Raw genomic sequence first — 15,205 nt, forward strand, 5'->3', positions numbered from 1 at the left:
TCAGTTGCTTGTATCCTCCAGTTAAAAGCTCAGGAAGCAGGTTTTGGGAAGGACCCTTCTCTGCCTGAGATCTTGAAGAGCCAATGCTGGTTGGAGTAATAGACAATGGTGGAATGTGCTGTCAAGTCATAGCTGACTTAAGGTTTTCAAGGCAGGAGACGTTCAGAGGTGGTTTGCCATTACCTGCCTCTAGTCACAGCCCTGGTATTCCTTGGAAGACTAGTTTACATAGAGAATGGTTAAAATGTGGAATTCACTGCCAGAGGATGTGTTGATGGCCACAGGTGTAGACAGCTTTAAAAGGAGATTAGATAGATTCATAGAGGGTAGGTTTATCAGTAGCTACTAGCTATGATGACTGAGGGGAACCTCCACATTCAGAGTCCTCTGAATCCTGGAATAAGAAGGCAATATCAGGGGAAGGCCTCGGCCTCTATGCCCTCTTCTTGGCCCTCCAGAAGAACTGATTGGCCATTGCGTGAGACAGGATGCTAGACTAGATGGACCACTGGTCTGATCCAGCAGGGCTCTTCTGATGTTCTTCTGATGATCGGATTCTGTAGAAGGAAACTGCAGCTACTTCCACATGGGGTTATTTCCCTGAGTGGACAACTGTACACCCATGCTTTCTACCGAGAATGCCCTCATGATGCTGTGTTCCTTCTGGGCATGACTCTCAGGCCTTGTTTGACTATCCACTTTGAGCCATGTTGAAGGAAAAAGTGTGAGGTGGTGTTGGGCAAAGCATCCATGGGGATTGTGCCTCTGTAGCCAAGCCGGGTCAGGGCTGGAACTAAGTTCTGCACCTCTGGCACTTTTTAGCCCTTGAATGGGCTTCTTTTCTTTCATAGCCGAGCTACAGTTCAGCTTTGCAGCGTGGCATGTGTGGGAGGGAGGAAAGGAGGTTGCCCGGCCATAGGCAGGGCAGTGTGATTGGTGCCACACTGGGGCTTCTACACCAGTGGGATGGAAGGAGGAAGGTAGGAGTGATGTCAACACTGGTGTGTAGTTGCTATCTTTCATTAAATTCAGGTTTCTTTTCTGGGTTCTGGTAAGCACTTGCCTACTGTCCATGTCATAATTGCCCATTTATTTTATTTAGGTTCTTTTTACTCTATAGAAGGCTCTTTTCTAGCCATGCCCAGGACTTCTTTTGTAGCAGGAACTCCTTTGCATATTAGGCCACACACCCCTGATGTAGCCAATCCTCCTGGAACTTACAGTTGGCCTGAACTAAGAGCCCTGTAAGCTCTTGGAGGATTGGTTACCTCAGGGGTGTGTGGCCCAGGGGTGGAATTCTAGCAGAAGCTCCTTTGCATATTAGGCCACACACCCCTGATGTAGCCAATCCTCCTGGAGTTTACAGTAGGTCCTGTATTAAGAGCTCTGTAAGCTCTTGGAGGATAGGCTACATAAGAGGGGTGTGGCCTAATATGCAAAGGAGTTCCTGCAACAACAACAAAAAGCTCTGGCCATGCTGCTTTTCTTCCTTTCTGGTGTCTTCCCTAATGCTTTACATTAAGTATAGACTTACACAAATACTTCATTTTGTTCCAGGAAAGGAAGAATCCCTTTAACAACTCAAATCTGTCAGAAGACGATGCAAAAAGTCAGCACTCTGAACGTGGAATTTCTGGTTCATCAGAGGCATCAAAGAAGGGTGAATACTTTTAAAAGTTCCATATTGCTTCTACAGAGTTACTGAAAACTTGAGCAAGTCATTGCGTGCATTTTTTTGGTTCGTGTTAAGGACGCTTTGTTCTCAAGAAGTGTCCCAGGAATGGTTAAGAGCATTTTTTGCCTTTCTGCTGAGCGTGCCACCGGACATAAATAAAAGTTAGACAGGGTAAATCACAGGAAAGCCAGAAAAAATGCATTTGACACATTTGTTATGCATAACTGTCTTACAATGCCAAGTTATAATCATTTGGGGCAGGAACTGATGGATAGGTTTTGGCCTCTGCTGACATGATCTATGTTGTAGGGGGGAGGACCGTGAGTTGCAGAATGCCATTTTAAAGATCAAGAGAGCTCTTTTGGCCCTGGAACTGTGCAATGGAAGGAGGGAGAGGCTCCTGCCTCTACCCCCCCCGCCCCCCCGCAGTCGCTGCCATTTTGAGAAGCTGAAATGGCCACCTGCAAGGAATTATTTATATTGTTTTGGAGTAGCATGTGGAGTTGGGCTTTTTTTTCCAGAAAAAGGTGCCAGAACTCTCAAAGAGGGAAATGAAGCAGAAACACACGGGATTCTTTGAAACAGTATTATTTTCATGCGCTATGGACTTATCTCTACTTTAAAGCAGTTTCTAAACTTTAGACAAGTCATCACCTTCCTCAATTCTTTTTTAGGTCTTGGTTTTACATAAGAACATAAGAGAAGCAATGTTGGATCAGGCCAGTGGCCCATCCAGTCCAACTAGGGTGGCCAGATCGTCCCGACCAGCCGGGAAAGTCCCGCCTTTGCTCCCAAATTCCCATGTCACGAGTTGGGGTCCCCGGGACCATTAAAAATCCCGGGTTCGCCAAAATGGATCCAATGGTGAGGAGATGGCGGCGGGATGATCTCGGGCAGCGAGCGGGAAGAGAGGGGCGGGCTATGACGAACCGGGGGAGGGAAGCGGAGCGAAGTACGGAAGCCGAGGAGGGGGCCGCGCTCTCCAGTCACTCACGAAGCCGGGTGGTTCTTCTGCGCATGTGGGGCCGCCGCTGCTGTTTTCTTTCTGAAGGTGGGAAAGGCAAGGCGGGAGGACGGAGCGACCCACCAACCTCGCGCTGCTGCCCCTCTCCCTGCGCCCCAGCCATGGCCGGCTACGAGTACAGAGCCTCGTTCCCCTCCCCACTCGGAAGCCCCCCCCCCACTCAGCGCCGCCGGCCCGGGCACAGGCAGGCAGCAGCCGCCACCCGCCGCCGCCATCGCTGCCGCTGCAACCCGAACTACAACCCACAGCGGCGGCGGCGGCAGCAGCGCACCAACCCCAACCCGCCCCAAAGCCCTAGCTACACCCCTGAGCTCTTGGCCCCTCAGAGCCGCCTCTCCCGGCGCAGCTGTTTGCAGGGCGCCAAGGCGGCGTCGGCGTCTGGTCTGGCTGCGGCTCGCCCGGCAAAGCAGGCAGCGCCAAAAGCGCCCTCTCGAGCAAGAAGGCAGCCCGGGCCCAGGAGCAGGCAGGCGGCAAGGCCAGCGGGAGGCAGCAGCCCGGAGGCGAGCGGCCCCCAGCATGCTTCGCCCTCCTCGGAGGCCGCGAGCAAAGCGGCCGCAGCGCCCCCTGTCCCGCCCGCTCCCCTGGCAACTTGGGCAGAGCAGCCGCAAGGCAGCGAGGCGTCCTGGGGAGAGCCCTGGAGAAAGCGCCCTCCAAAAGTGCCCCGCCTGCAGGAAGCGGGAGGCTGGCCGACAAAGCCCCCCTGGATCCCGCCTGCGAGAGGCAGCTGGAGGACGAGGAGGAGCTGCTGAGGGAGATAGAAGAGCTGCGCTCGGAAAACGATTACCTCAAGGTAAAGGGCGGGAAACCGGGAGAGGGAGGCGGCTGGCCTGGGCCTGAGGGCAGCTGGCGGGCGGGCCGGCGCCTCCCTTGCGACTGCGAGACTGCAGAGAGGAGCTGGGGTAGCTTTTCTGCCTCCTCCCTCCCTCCCTCCACCTGTTCAGCTGTGGGGCTCGGTCTGTAGAGTGTTGTGGCGCTACTGGAGTCATAAGAGATTTGTTTGTTCTCCACTGGTGCTTGCACAGGTGACTGCCTTTGCATTTTTACCGTGCGTTGGTTGCCGCTTCTTGGAGCGAGGACTGGAAAGGGGAGCATGATATGATAATGGCTGGGTGCACTGCATGGTAATGCCTGGCTTCTAGGTAGAAGCAATGGTGTAGGGAGGGGGGGCGGGTCGCCGTCCACAGGGGATGCCGTCCAGACTGGCACCACCTCCTGGAAGTCTGCGCTCTGGGCGGGCGATGCCCAGGCACGGTGGAGAAGCATCAAGAAGCAGCCCAGGAAGGAGAAGGGGAAGGGGGCGTGAGCAGGTGCCAGCCTGCCGGGGAAGGGCTGCCGATGAAGGGGCATCGAGGCCAGGATTTGGGAACCGCAAATGGCAGCAACTGAGAGAGAGAGAGAGATTTGCAACCGCCCAGCTGCTTTAGAAGTTTGCAAAATGCAGGCTTCTTGCAGGAGAGGGGGAAGACCCAAGAGAACAACAGCAGCAAAAAAAAATTTGGTACACCCCCTCTGCCCAAGGTTAGTGCCTTTTGATAGGGAAGAGCACAAAAGCTCGACCAGAAAAAGAGAGAGTGATGAGCTTTCTGTCGCCAAAATTTAGCAGCGGGGCAAGAGAGAGTTGGAGAAAAATCCTTCTCCCTAGAAGCTGGCTGCGGACTGGCTTCTGGTACCCGATCTCCACTTTTTTTTTTCTTTCTTTCCAAGGGAAAGATGTCAGATCATATGAAATTGTAGCAGCACCAGCATAGAAAATGAAAAAAAAAAAAAAAAAGATGCGAGTTGTCTACTTGGGAAAAAGAGCGTTGAGCTGCAAAAAGCGCTGGGGGGATTCTGATTTCACTCTCTCTCTCTCTCTCTCTTTCTCTCCTTGCCCTCCTCTTCTCTGAGTGTTTCTCCCTAGGAATCTCTCTCTCTGTCTCCCCCTGGGTAACTCCTTCCGAAGACTTTGAAGCACCAAAGAGAGCTGCGGAGACCTCAGTATTTATACTTTCTTCCCCCTGCTTTGACATAAGAGGTTTATTTTTGATCTCTCTCACTATTCCCCATTCCCCTCCCCTGGGACCCGGAGAGCAGGAGGAGGAGAAATGAAAAGGGGGGGGGGCAGTTTTTGGATGGGAGTCGAAGCCAATCAGAAGCCAGGAGGACCCGCCTCTGTTTAAGTGTCAACGCAAACATTTCTTCCCCCTTTCGCCTATTCTTTTGGTGTTAACTCTTTCAGTGCCTTTGATCAACCCGAGCTGCGTTCATATAAACAACAAATGACATGTCCAGGATTTCTTTTCATCTGTAATTCTGCACCACCTAGAGTTTAGGCTGCCACCTTCTGCTGTCTTTTGGGGCTTCTAGGGGCTGGTATGGGGAGGGGAGGGGTGGATTTGGCAAAACAAAAAAAATCTCAGTCTTCAAATGAACAGAATACAGTTTAGCAGCAGCTTATCTTTGATGCTTCCCCCCCCCCAAAAAAAAAAGTTCATTGTCCCAAAAAGAACAGTCAGTCACTAAAGAAAGTGAGGAATTCTGTCCTATTGTAGCCAGGAGGATTCATGAAGGTCTCATCTCAGAATTTCCTTTGGGATGTTTTGTTATATGGAAATAAGTAGGACATAACTGGATACACACACACAAACATCCGTCTCTGTGTTTTTCTGCTTATCTATTTACCAATTGCATCCAACACATGGGTTTTTTTTTCACCCATTTCTTTTTCACAGATGATATTCTACAGTTCCTTGTGACTTTTTGCAAAAAGAAAATATTAGCTAGAACTTACTTCTGTCCAATGTTCCCTCTAAGCTGCAGAGTCTTGTGAGCAAAAATTCTACATTGTGAGCTACTGGCATTAAAGTTGTGAGCTACTGCTTAAATCATTGTGCTCTGGGGCCATCTTTCCTGAGCTAAGACAAAAAAGTGTGATCTGGAGGCTAAAAATCTGTGAGCTAGCTCACACTAACTCAGCTTAGAGGGAACACTGCTTCTGTCCCCAGTACATGAAATATCAGAAAGACCAAAAGACACACACACAGAAGCCTAGATATCTCCCAGCTGCACCAATGAACATTGTATGTAATCAGTTCAACAAAACCCCTTAAAACAAAGTTCCCTCTTTTGCACAGACCCCATCATCCTGGCTCTCTTGTAGGGTGTCTTTGACTGCTCACTTACTGCCCACTGTGTAAAATACTGATTATGTTTTTGTTCCTATCTAGTGCTGATGGAGTTGCCAGAAATGCCTTGCTTTAAGAACACAATGGCCATCCCTTAATTTGTTTTCTTGGATCAAGTAAAGCTCTCTGCATTCCTCATACCCTGGTCAGTGTCAGGAGAACAAGACTAGGATATCAGTTCCTTTCTACTGATTGCCTTTCAAAGAGAAGCCTCTACATCGTCCGTTCTCCTTCACCTTTTCTTCCTTGCCTCTCTCCCCCCATCCACACACTTAATTTTGGGTAATATAAATGGCAGTGGCTGGATGTAAACTACATATAATTCCCCCCCCCCCATTGGAGCTGAGCACTAGATTCATTCTCCTTTCCAGTTTCCCATTTCCCTGTTACAATATTCAGGAGTGTATTAGTGAGGAAGCTCATTTTCCTCCTATCTGTCCTGTAAGGCAGTGCCCCTTTTTGTATGTATCTGGTTGGCATCATCAGCAGGCTCTGCATTAGCAAGAAAAAGAGAGGAGGTGGAGGTAACAGCAGCAGTGCAGAGATAACCTTCCACTAAGGTATTTCTGTGCTTTTCTGCTGCTTTCAAAAGTACAGCTGTGTAAAAGCAGATGGAGTGCTGAGTCTTCCTAGTTTCTCAGTGTCCTGTGTATTGTTGATGATAGATGGATAGTGTCTAAGGTACATACTCTGTGTGAAACCTACTTGGCTTCCTGTGTGAATGGATTTATGCGCAAGCTCTTCCCCAATTCTCTTCATGCCATCTTTCAGTCATGGATTTTACTTCTTCCTGCTTTGTGTAGTGATTAAGAGCAGCGGACTCTAATCTGGAGAACCGGGTTTGATTCCCCATAGCTCCACATGTGCCCAGTTGGGTGGTCTTGAGCCAGCCACAGCTGTCTCTTAGAGCTCTCTCAGCCCCACCTAACTCATGTCTGTTGTAGGGAGAGGAAGGCAAGGCAAATGTAAGCCGCTCCAAGACTCCTTCGGGTAGTGAAGGGCGGGTAAAGCCAACTCTTCTCCTTTATGTTGCAAAGGCTTGCCTATGGTATATGTGGAAAGAATGTAGAAGACACGGGAAAAGGGGTGGAGGTGCAACTACACTTGCCTCTGGGATGTGCTTTCCTCCTACACCCTTGCAAAAAGTGCCAACAGTGAGATGTGTGCAAGTGATACAGTCCCTGCCCTATGAGCTTCCGATAACTGTTGGGTTTCTCTTCTTCCTGATCCTGTCACAGTGATCTTTGTGAGGGATCTTGCTATAATTAAAGCATGATAACCATAAGTTTAGCTTGTTGGCTGAAGAGGTGAAAATGTGCTGGGACTGTACCTAATGAAAGTCTTTCTGTATTTGCAACAGCGGACCCGTGAAATTGCATGACTTCCCTGGCCCACTTGAAGAGACACAGCACTTTTATCCTTGCAAAAAACTCCTTCAGAGCACTGCTTGCCTGCCTTTTGGCTAACTATTAAGGCTTAGTAGAAGCTGATATAGAACAAGATGGATAGCCATGTTTGTTGAAAAGAGCAAAAGTCCAATAGCATCTTCAGGACTAACACAATTTGTGGCAGTGTATGAGCTTTCATGAGTCACAGCTCGGTTCAGATACACTTCTTCAGATCTGAAGAAGTGAGCAGAGATTCAAGAAAACTCATACCCTGCCACCGATTTTGTTAGTCTTTAAGGTGCTACTGGTCTCTTGCTCTCTTCTAGATCCTGGTATGTGTTTGCTACTTACTACTAGTTTGGTCACATCATGAGAAAACAAGACTCAGTGGGGGGAAAAAATAATACTAGGAAAGTTGGAAGCAGCAGGAAAGGAAGACTCATCATGGGATGGGTTGACTGAATAAAGGAAGCCATGGCCTTCAATCTGAGCAAAGCTGTTAGTGATAGGACAGTCTTGTTGAAATGTTTGTCAGCACAAGCAGGTATCAAGGATAGTGGATTGTTTTCCTGTGAATCTGAGTGACTCAAGAGGAGTTGCTGTTGGAGCCTTTTTTTCTTCAGCAGGGAACATCGTGAAGTTTCTCTTCTTTTTTCAAGTTGTATATTTTGGGGGTGGTAATGTCACCAGAAGTCTCTGTTTCCAGCAGTGGCAATTTGGGGAAGTGATGTCACTTCATGTTTCCGGTGGTGATATTTGGGGGAAATGACGTCCCAGGAAGTGCTGCCAAAGGAAGTGATGTCACTTCCTGTTTCCGGCAGTGGCATTTGGGAGGAAATGATGCCACAGGAAGTGATGTCACTTCCTGCTTCCGGCAGGTGGCGCAGGGGAAATGTTGTCACAGGAAGTGATGTCACTTCCTGTTTCCGGCGGTGGCGTGCCGTCACCAGAAGTGACGTCACCGGAAGTGACGTCACTTCCTGTTTCTGGCGGCGCGCGCGCTATGCGCGCGCACACACACAATCATTTTCCCCTCAAGGTGTCCCTGGCTGGCCTGCAGATATTATGGCCACCCTAAGTCCAACACTCTGTGTCACATAGTGGCCAAAAAAAATTATATATATATATATATATATACACACACACACACATACGCACACATATATACACACTGTGGCTAATAGCCACTGATGGACCTCTGCTCCATATTTTTATGTAACCCCCTCTTGAAGCTGGCTATGCTTGTAGCCACCACCACCTCCTGTGGCAGTGAATTCCACATGTTAATCACCCTTTGGGTTAAGAAGTACTTCCTTTTATCTGTTTGAACCTGACTGCTCAGCAATTTCATCGAATGCCCACGAGTTCTTGTATTGTGAGAAAGGGAGAAAAGTACTTCTTTCTCTACTTTCTCCATCCCATGCATTATCTTGTAAACCTCTATCATGTCATCCCGCAGTCAACGTTTCTCCAAGCTAAAGCGCCCCAAGCATTTTAACCTTTCTTCATAGGGAAAGTGTCCAACCCTTTAATCATTCTAGTTGCCCTTTTCTGGACTTTTTCCAATGCTATAATATCCTTTTTGAGGCGCAGCGACCAGAATTGCACACAGTATTCCAAATGAGACCACACCATCGATTTATATAGGGGCATTATGATACTGGCTGATTTGTTTTCAATTCCCTTCCTAATAATTCCCAGCATGGCGTTGGCCCTTTTTTATTGCAATCGCACACTGTCTTGACATTTTCAGTAAGTTATCTACCATGACCCCAAGATCTCTCTCTTGGTCAGTCTCTGCCAGTTCACACTCCATCAACTTGTATTTGTAGCTGGGATTCTTGGCCCCAATGTGCATTACTTTGCACTTGGCCACATTGAACCTCATCTGCCACGTTGACGCCCACTCACCCAGCCTCAACAGATCCCTTTGGAGTGCCTCACAATCCTCTCTGGTTCTCACCACCCTGAACAATTTAGTGTCATCCGCAAACTTGGCCACTTCACTGCTCACTCCCAACTCCAAATCATTTATGAACAAGTTAAATAGCATGGGACCCAGTACCGAGCCCTGCGGCACCCCACTGCTTACCGTCCTCCACTGCGAAGACTGCCCATTTATACTCACTCTCTGTTTCTTATTAATTAGCCAGTTTTTTATTTACAAGAGGACCTAATCGCGTTTAATGGTGAATGATACAACCATTTTTTAATGTACTTTGTTGGACCACAGACTGTTGTGCTCCCCTGGTGCTCCCATGAAATTTTAGACCTTTTTTTTGAGAATTTTGATTTAATTTTAATTTAATTTTTGGATCTATATCCTGCCCTATCCTGGGCTCAGGGTGGCTGACAACAGTAAAATCAGAGTTAAAATAATATCATAAACATTTTGTTTCCTCTAAGAGGTTCCAGAACTCTGTTCTGATGTGTTCCCTCAGAAAAAAAAAAACCCTGATGTGGAGTATTCTGTGCACTCACTGCTTCAAAGATATGGAAATAATTCCTTGCTCGGGGCGGGGTTCAGGTTCTGAAAACTTTGGAATGGGAGGTGCCTCCACCCCCATGCCACAGTTCCAAGCCTAAAGAGACCCAGCATTGTGTAGTTGTTAAAAGCAGAGAACTCTAAAATCTGGAGAACCAGGTTTGATTCCCCAATCCTCCACATGCAGCAGTTGGGTGACCTTGGGCCAGTCAGAGCTCTCTCAGAGCTCTCTCAGCTGCACCTGCCTCACAGATTGTCTGTTGTGGGGAAAGGAAGGGAAGGAGATTGTAAGCCGCTCTGAGACTCCGAGTGTAGGACTTGGATCCAAATCCAGCTCTGCTTCTTCTTCTAAAGGGCTCCTTCTAATTTTCAAAATGGCGTTCCCAACAGCTGCTGTGTGACTCCAGGGAACATGAATTGGGTTGGGGAAAGAAAAAGACTGCAGATTTATACCCCGTCCTTGTCTCTGAATCAGAGACTCAGAGCGGCTTACAGTCTCCTATATCTTCTCCCCCCACAACAGACACCCTGTGAGGTGAGTGGGGCTGAGAGGACTCTCACAGCAGCTGCCCTTTCAAGGACAACCTCTGCCAGAGCCATGGCTGACCCAAGGCCATTCCAGCAAGTGCAAGTGAAGGAGTGGGGAATCAAACCCGGTTCTTCCAGAGAAGAGTCTACACACTTAACCACTACACCAAACTGGCTCTGGAGCCCAGGTACAGCTCACCAAAAAAACCATGTCTAGTTTGGCCCTGTCTGAAGCATGCCTAGCTGCCGCTGCCAGCACTGAAGCTTGCTTTTTCATTGCATACTTTAATTTGCTCTCTTCTTGGCTTGAGTCTCTGCCCATGCAGGTAGCCAAGTGAAAGAGGTGGCAAAGTGACAGGATTGGCTACACCACTGTAGACTGTGGATATGTGAAAGATCACATTAAAAAATGTTTCCTTGCAGGGGGGGAAGGAAATCTCCCCACAAATAGAAACTAGCACTTCAAGGAGGGGCTGTGGCTCAGTAGCAGAGCGTCTGCTTAGCATGCAAAAGGTCCCAGGCCTCTCCAGTTAAAAGATCAGGATGGAGCTGATGTAAAAGACCTCTGCTTGAGACCCAGGGAAAGCCACTGCCAGTCTGAGTGGACAATACTGACTTTGATTGACCAAGGGTCTGATTCAGTGTAAGGCAGCTTCGTGTGCTCATGTGCTTTTGAGAGTGGATTGAACGTAGGAGCATAAGAGAAGCCATGTTGGAAGCCATCCAGTCCAACACTCTGTTTCACACAGTAGCCAAAAACCCCAGGTGCCATCAGGAGGTCCATCAGTGGGGCCAGGACACTATTATTTATTTATTTATTTATTTATTCATTCATTCACTCAATGCACAGCAGCCAAGAAGGTCAGAGCGCCTGCTCCGGCTGCAACGCCACTGAGGATGTTCTCCGCAGCTGAGAACGAAACGTCTGGAAGAAAAACTTTCTCCAGTAGAACACGGCACTTGAGCCCGAAAGATTCTACAAACCCTAATTTATTTATTTATTTATATTCGATTTTTAGCCCGCCCTTCCTGTAGGACAGACTCAGGGCGGGTTACATCATAAAAAAAAAGTCTACAATAAAAACAATAAAAGACCAATTTAAAATATATGAAATCTAAAACTACAGAGTCACAATAGAGACTAAAATGGCAGGTTCTGCCCTACAGACAAGGCCTATTGTCCAGGTCCAGCAGATCTTATAGCACTGGGATGGAATGAAGGGGGGAGGCTGGTAACAGATCCAACGGAACTCAACAGGCCACAGATCAACCTCATTATAACAACATAAGAGAAGCCATGTTGGATCAGGCCAATGGCCCATCCAGTCCAGCACTCTGTGTCACAAAGTAGCCCCAAAAACCCCCAAAATCATGTGCCATCAGGAGGTCCATCAGTGGGGCCAGGACACTAGAAGCCCTCCCACTGTTGCCCCCCCCAAAGCACCAAGAACACAGAGCATCACCGCCCCTGACAGAGAGTTCCAACAATACGCTGTGGCTAATAGCCACTGATGGACCTCTGATTGGGATATAACTTCCTTTCCGATGTGTTAAGTTTTTTACTTGCTTTTTAAAAAAATGCACAGGGATGTTATTTATTTATTTATTTTTAATCGCTTTCTTCCTCTTGCAGTCTGCAGTTGGATTATTCTGCTGAATGTAGGGTTGCCAGCTCCAGGTGGGGAAATTCCTGGAGATTTTGAGGGCAGGGTTTGGGAAGAGGAGGGAGCTCGGCAGGGTAAAATGCCACAGAGTCTACCTTCCAGAGCTGCTGTTTCCTCCAGGGGAACTGACCCGTTGCCTAGAAACCTGTTGTAACTCTAGATCTCCAGGCCCCACCTGGAGGATGGCATCCCTAGCTGCACATGTCATCAGCTTAAGCAGAAGCCTTGAGAGCCATCCTATCTCACTGTGTTAACTCTTTATCTTTGGAAGCATGCCCAAGCCGTTGCATCTTAAAAGCATACACTAATTCTCTTTCTTGGGGCTCTTTTTCTAGCAGGAGCTCCACTGCATATTAGGCCACGCCCCCCTGATGTAGCCAATCCCCCTGGAGCTTACAGTAAGCCCTGTGCTGAGAGCCCTCTAAGCTCTTGGAGGATTGGCTACATCAGGGGGGGGGGCATGGCCTAATATGCAGAGGAGCTCCTGCTAGAAAAGGAGCCGGTGTCCTTATTTGCAACTAAAGAATCACTATGTGTGGCTGGTTTTTACCCTTTCCTTTCTGTGCATGTGTCTCTCTCCCTCTGTGTTGTCTTGCAGATTCCCTTTTGCCTTCAGTAGAAAACCAACCCGGGGTAAACATAAGAAACAAAGAGCGTGCTTTCGTAGAGCTGAACGAACCACAGAGACAGGCAGGGAAACCTCCCATACCCAGAGCTAGGAAAAACGTCCACAAGACGTCCGATGCCAGCGTGAAGAGCGACGATTCTTTCCCTAAAGTGCCTCAAAGAATCAAGTCAAGTAATGGCCAAGGAACCCTGCCCAGGGGCATCTTGAAGCGCAACTCGAGTTCGAGTTCCACCGATTCCGAAGTGCTTCGTCTTAGCCAAACAGTGGACCCCCCTTATAAGAACGGGATACCGACCTCCACGATCCTCGAAGGGGTGGCAGATAAGAACAGCCCTCCCAGAAGGGATCTGGAAGGGTTTTCTCAAAACTCTTTGGAAAGAGCAAAGCAAGTTAGGTTTTCTTCCAGCGTAAGTCGGAAAGAACGTCCGCCCAGCCTTGAGTTACGCGAGGGGAAGGAATCAGGGGAGTTCGGCTTGTTAGACTCAGATGACAGGAAGACCAGCAATAACCAAGTGTCCGGGTTAAACGCACATCAGAATGAGCAGACTTCTCCGACAAACCCATTGGTCGTCTGTTCTACAGATCTAAATGGCCATGTTGAACATCGGGCTGTGCCAAAAGAAGGAACAGTAGATCCAAATCCTTACAACACGAATGGGACCGGTCGGCCATCGGACACCTTGCAGTCCCAGAAAAGCCCCCCTGCAGAATCTAGTGACTCTTCCAGCAAAATCTTCCCAAAGGTTGTGAAAGAGCCAAGTATTGCCGAAGCAAAGCCTGAAATCAAAGCTGGACAGCGGAGCCTTGTGCCAGACATCACAGCAAGCTCCGCTGGTAAGCCCTGTAGTACTGTAGAGATTGGAGTCGTATGAGGCCAGAAATCCAGTTCTCCACTAACCTTCCGTGTCGAAGGCTGCTTCTGCTACGTTTGCAAGCATCTTACGCTTGTTGCTGCAAATGCTATTTGCTTATTTTTTCCTAACTCTTTGCCTTGTTTATTTATTTCTGTAAACGTATAGTCCGCCCTTTCCCATAATGGGCTCAGGGCAGATCCCGACATGGTAAAACAATTAAGACCACCAATAAAACAATCAAACTGTTAAAACAATGAAGCTATTAGATCAGAATTAATTTAAGGCAGCATGGATGGTGTGAACACATAAATCAAGCCTTCGCTCGTCTGTTGAGGATTTTGTGGTTCTGGGTGCGAAGCACATGGGGTTCTTGATGCTGCAGATGATTGTGGCAGATAATGTTTTCAACAAGCGGGTTTCTGCCAATGTCGGAGTCCAGCCCTGACACCTTAGGTGCGGAGAGAAAGATTTATAGGACCATAAAACTCAGGGAAGACGTCTTGATAAGGTTCAAAGCGTGCACAAAGTTTGCGCGAGGAATCAGCGCTTAATTAGCTCCTCCTTGCCACCTCAGCACCTTCTTTTATTCAGAATATGACATCACAACATTCCACCTGCAGGAGCCTATGAATCATCGTACCTAATTTGCCTGACAACAGGGGGCGCCTGCGTACATTATACAACCAGCATGTTTCTTCACATAGCACTAACAAGCTTGTATGCACAACACTCTGTCCACCATCTCATCTCTAAGCTCTCACACTGCACTCCCACATGCCAATGCTGTCTTTTGCGGAGTTACAGCAGTCCACTGATTTCAGTAGGCCTAGATGGGGCATTACCCTAGGAAAAAATTGAACCATAAATCTTTGTGGTGGGAAGTAACTTCTAAGTCACAGCTGATTTATAGTCACCCTGTAGCTCAAGGGTGTCGAACTCATTTGTTACGAGGGCCAGATTTGACACAAACGCAACTTGGTGGGGCCGAGCCTCGCGCGTCATAGAATGTATTGCCTGGTAGTGGAGATATAAACTTTATGAAGGATACAGATAAACGTAATTAAAGATATTTTTTTTAACTTAAGATAGAAACATGCTTAAAACCCTCGTGGTATTTTGTTTAAAATGGAAAGTTAGGGGAATACTGGGATTTGGCAATGCAATTTTTAAAATTAAAAAAAAAATGAATAAAAAGCACAAAGATCACAGCAGAAACTAAAAATGTAAACTAAAAATATAAAATGCTCTGAGCCTGGGAAAACATGGAATCGTTAGGTATTGCAAGTTTCTCTCCACCTCCCACCCTCCCCACCCCGGTCTACTCAGAGTGGCAATGGCTCTCTCCAGTATACTATCCCCTTTTGGATGTGAGTTCCCAGGTTAGAGTACTCACCAGGCACCAGTTCATTCATCAGAGACAAGCTGCCTCAAAGGAGCAACCCTTCATTTTCAAGGAGCTTCAACTGGCCATAAATAAATAAATAAATAAAACGCAGCCTTCACTCCAGTCCATTGAAATACATTGCAGCACAAAGTTGCAAGGAAAACATGGAATAGTTTTCTATCAAGGTCTGTGGGTGCAGAGACCTCAATGGGAAATCCATTCCATGTTTTCCTTGCAGCTTTGCAAGCTCAATAACCAGCAAAGACAAGACAGAAAGAGCTGGAAGTGTTGTCCGCAGTGTCAGAGCTTCAAAGGGTGAGGACAGGAGGGGAGGAGGAGGAGAACATATGAACATATGAAGCTGCCTTATACTGAATCAGACCTTTGGTCCATCAAAGTCAGTATTGTCTT

General features: G+C 47.8%; 1 protein-coding gene across 1 annotated transcript in view; it reads left to right on the top strand.

Annotated features, from left to right (window-relative positions):
• SYTL2 (synaptotagmin like 2) overlaps window positions 1-15,205 on the top strand; it is a 128,343-nt gene that overhangs the window by 83,313 nt on the left and 29,825 nt on the right. Inside the window, exons 6-7 of the mRNA XM_060235331.1 lie at window positions 1,558-1,660; window positions 12,527-13,390. Of these exons, the coding sequence (XP_060091314.1) occupies window positions 1,558-1,660; window positions 12,527-13,390 (967 nt within the window). The remainder of the gene's footprint in view (window positions 1-1,557; window positions 1,661-12,526; window positions 13,391-15,205) is intronic.

Source organism: Heteronotia binoei, chromosome 3, assembly GCF_032191835.1.
Source record: "Heteronotia binoei isolate CCM8104 ecotype False Entrance Well chromosome 3, APGP_CSIRO_Hbin_v1, whole genome shotgun sequence".
In the NCBI taxonomy this organism is placed as follows: domain Eukaryota; kingdom Metazoa; phylum Chordata; class Lepidosauria; order Squamata; family Gekkonidae; genus Heteronotia; species Heteronotia binoei.